This window comes from Myotis davidii, unplaced genomic scaffold (genome assembly GCF_000327345.1).
Source record: "Myotis davidii unplaced genomic scaffold, ASM32734v1 scaffold149, whole genome shotgun sequence".
NCBI lineage: Eukaryota > Metazoa > Chordata > Mammalia > Chiroptera > Vespertilionidae > Myotis > Myotis davidii.
In genome coordinates this window covers 3,501,234-3,504,969 of record NW_006352194.1, presented here as the reverse complement: position 1 = coordinate 3,504,969, position 3,736 = coordinate 3,501,234, and the positions used below count along the sequence as shown (strand labels likewise).

Below are 3,736 nucleotides of genomic sequence, written 5' to 3'. Positions count from 1 at the left end.
CATAGAAAGGGAGTGGACTATTCTTTGGGGGGAAACGGGTGAGGGGGATGCAGGAAGAGACTGGACAAAAATCGTGCACCTATGGATGAGGACAGTGGGTGGGGAGTGAGGGAGGAGGGTGGGGCGGGAACTGGGTGGAGGGGAGTTATAGGGGGGAAAAAGAGTAACTAATGTAATAATCTGAACAATAAAGATTTAATTTAAAAAAAAGAAAGTTACATCTTTGAAAGGACTGAGGCCCCTTACCTTTGTAGCGGAGGTAGTTTTGGGGGATTTAAGGCTTAAGACTCCATTTTCTGGCCAGTTCAGGAAAATGGCATAAACAGCTGAGTCTTTTGAGGTATACCTGGGAAAAAGAAGCATCAGTATCAAAGACACCTGGCTTGTTACCTGACACCTAAGGTTATTACACATAACCTTATACACTCCCCTTCCTATGATATACAAACCCCAAGCCCTGTGCTTGTCACTGACACGAGGAAGCACTAATAACTCAATACCAATTAAGGTCTGTGGGAAGAAAGCTGCCTCTTTCTGGTGATATCATCTATTTTCACTCTCTATTGCTGCGGTTCTCAACTTACGACCCTTTCACAGGGGTCGCCAAAGACCATCGGAAAACACATATATAATTACATATTGTTTTTGTGATTAATCACTATGCTTTAATTATGTTCAATTTGTAACAATGAAAATACATCCTGCATATCAGATATTTATATAACGATTCATAACAGTAGCAAAATTACAGTTATGAAGTAGCAACGAAAATAATTTTATGGTTGGGGGTCACCACAACATGAGGAACTGTATGAAAGGGTCGCAGCATTAGGAAGGTTGAGAACCACTGCTCTATTGGGTTATAAGTTTTCTTCAAAATTTTTAAACTCTTATACCAGTTATTTCACACTGAGGCCTTCTACCTTATCATTCAAATAGTTTTTCAACTCCAAATCCATGTGAAAATACCAGAGGATATAACAAGGGCAAGATGTGCAATGAAGACAAATTTGTAATTCTGAGATTTCATGCTTAGAGAAAACGATGAAAATCACCTACCGAAAGCTCATCTGAAACAGAAATGGCCATGTTTCCCCTGATCCAAGGACCTACGCTCTGATATAACACTAGCAGATTTATTAACTCATCATATATGCCTGGCACTCTGCTGGAAGCTTTACATACATTATCTCATTTAATTCTCACAGTAGCTCTAGGAAGAATCATCACCCCATTTTGCAGTTGATCAAATAACTAGATCCACAATTCCAAGTATGAATCATGACTTCCGCATTTACTAGCTCTGTGATCCCAGGCAAGTTATAGTACTGCTCTGGGCCCTCTTTCTCACTTGTAATATGGAGATAATAACAGTATCCATCCGGTGGGCTTGTTGAGGGGATGAAATGGGTGGAAAGAATTTTGAATGGAGCCTTACACATTGTAGTTGCTACACAACTATTAGCTAGTACTATTTTTAATTAGACCGTGTAAAGTATCAAGTAAACTGACTGATGTTTTTTGATGCTTTTTGCACCAAGCCTATCCCCACCCTAACTAGTCAAAGATATTCCGGTGGCTTAAGCCATAAACTGGGCTACAAATGAACAGCAAAAGAACAGCTTGTGGGTTTCAAGATGACTTCCAGTGGGGCTTCTAACCTTGTGGACCAAGGAGATGCCAGCTCAGGACGGACACAGTCCCGCTCCCACACACAACAGAAGACAGGACTCACCATACAGATTCGTTCTTTTCCAATTGGACCCTCCATGGTTTAGAGGCATAGATAGCCTCCCCACTGATGCTCAGCCACTTCCCAACAGCGAGCAGCCTTTCTTGGAAGACGGGAACGATCAGTCCGTCTTTAGTTGGCCCAATGTTGAGAAGATAGTTTCCTCCCAAACTTACTGTCTGGACCCGTTCCTGGAAAGAGTGGAAACAATGAAATCCTACTTATGAATTCCAAGCCCGGCATAATGCCTAAAACACACTGATATTAACAGAAGAAAAAGAATCTAGGGCACCTTCTCTCCCTGCTTTTGAATGTCCTTTACCCTTTTGAAAATACTATATATTTTTGTCACTATAAAAGCAAGACAGATTATATAAGAAAACTGAAAAATCCTGCTACAAGATGGAGAAATATATTAACTTGAACTCCAGGGAGTGAACACGGGCACTTCTCTGGGAGACTGCCCTTCCATGGTGCCACAGGCAGTGGGAAGGGTCCTGTGTCAGAAGCACAGAGGATGAGCAGGAGCTGAGAACAAAACACTTGGCCATGAAGGGATCACATGGAGCCATACAGAGAGAATATGGCTGTCAGAGGGAAGAGGTTTTTTGTTTTGTTTTGTTTTTAAATATATCTTTATTGATTTCAGAGAGGAAGGGAGAAGGAGAGAGATAGAAACATCAATGATGAGAGAAAACCATTGATCGGCTGCCTCCTGCACACCCCCTACCGGGGATTGAGGCCACAACCCAGGCATGTGTCCATGACCGGAATTGAACCTGGGACACTTCAGTCCCCAGGCTGATGCTCTATCCACTGAGCCAAACCAGCTAGGGCAAGAGGTTTTGAGGGGGTGTTGTGGAGACTTTGGGGAGACTGAAGAGATCTGAAGAATTTCAGGACTCTCTGTATGTGATGGGCTATAAACGTATATGCTGCCCTGTCAGGAAAACGTGCTATAGATACAGGAGTCCCCCCTTATCCACCGTTTCGTGTTCCATAGTTTCAGTTACCCATGGTCAACCACAGTCTGAACATATTAAATGGGAAGACTCCAGAAATAAACAATTCATAAGGTTTAAGTTGCACTCTGTTCTGAGTACCTCACTTCATCTCATCAAGTAAGCATCAAGTCATTTCACATCATCACGAGAAGAAGAGTGAGTACAATATAGTCAGATATTTGGGGAAACCAAATTCTTTGGACATAACTTTCATTACAGGATATTGTTCTATTTTATCGTTTCAGGCATCCACTGGGGGTCTTAGAACATATCCCTGAGAATAAAGCATTAACCCATATAAAATTGATAAACATTTTAATGGTTAAGGACAACCCTCAAATCTACTTAACTATCCCATTATGGTTGCAAGAAATTGAAACAACCTTATGTCCAACTGAAGAGAACCCTGGGAAGAACATATCTGTACAAAAACTCTCCTGTAATTACAATGATTCCCTCAGGAGAGACTGCTCTGAGTATGTCCAATAACCCAAAGGGCTCTATCCACCTGCACGTTCATCCACCATGCTGCCACCACGCTCAGTTACAAGGCTGGTTTGGATGGCAGTTAAGAAATAGTTAACTCATCCCCAGCTGGCGTGGCTCAGCGGTTGAGTGTCAACATATGAACCAGGAGGTCATGGTTCGATTTCTGGTCAGGGCACATGTCTGGGTTGTGGGCTCAATCTCCAGAAGGGAGTGTGCAGGAGGCAGCCGATTGCTGTTTCTCTCTCATCAAACTTTCTATATCTTTCTCCCTCTTCCTTCCTCTCTCTCTAAAAATCAATAAAAATCATTTTAAAATTATATTTTTTGTCAGATCTGCAAAAATATATATTTTTGGGGGGATGCTGCAGAAGTTTAGTAAGTAGCTTATATGTGCCATGGGATGAAGAGGGTTGAAAATGCTGACGTAGGTCATTGTAAACACCCAGAAACTCTCATCAGGCTCCTGAAGAGCTGACAATTCTCTGCCTTTTGCTAGGTATTTACACGTAGG

The 3,736-nt window shown here is 42.1% G+C and overlaps 1 protein-coding gene across 1 annotated transcript in view; it reads right to left on the bottom strand.

Annotated features, from left to right (window-relative positions):
- Positions 1–3,736, bottom strand: part of FUCA1 (fucosidase, alpha-L- 1, tissue) — a 20,370-nt gene that overhangs the window by 2,628 nt on the left and 14,006 nt on the right. The window contains exons 7-9 of the mRNA XM_015557197.1: positions 2,307–2,320; positions 1,736–1,923; positions 247–346 (exon numbers count right to left, since the gene is read on the bottom strand). Of these exons, the coding sequence (XP_015412683.1) occupies positions 247–346; positions 1,736–1,923; positions 2,307–2,320 (302 nt within the window). The remainder of the gene's footprint in view (positions 1–246; positions 347–1,735; positions 1,924–2,306; positions 2,321–3,736) is intronic.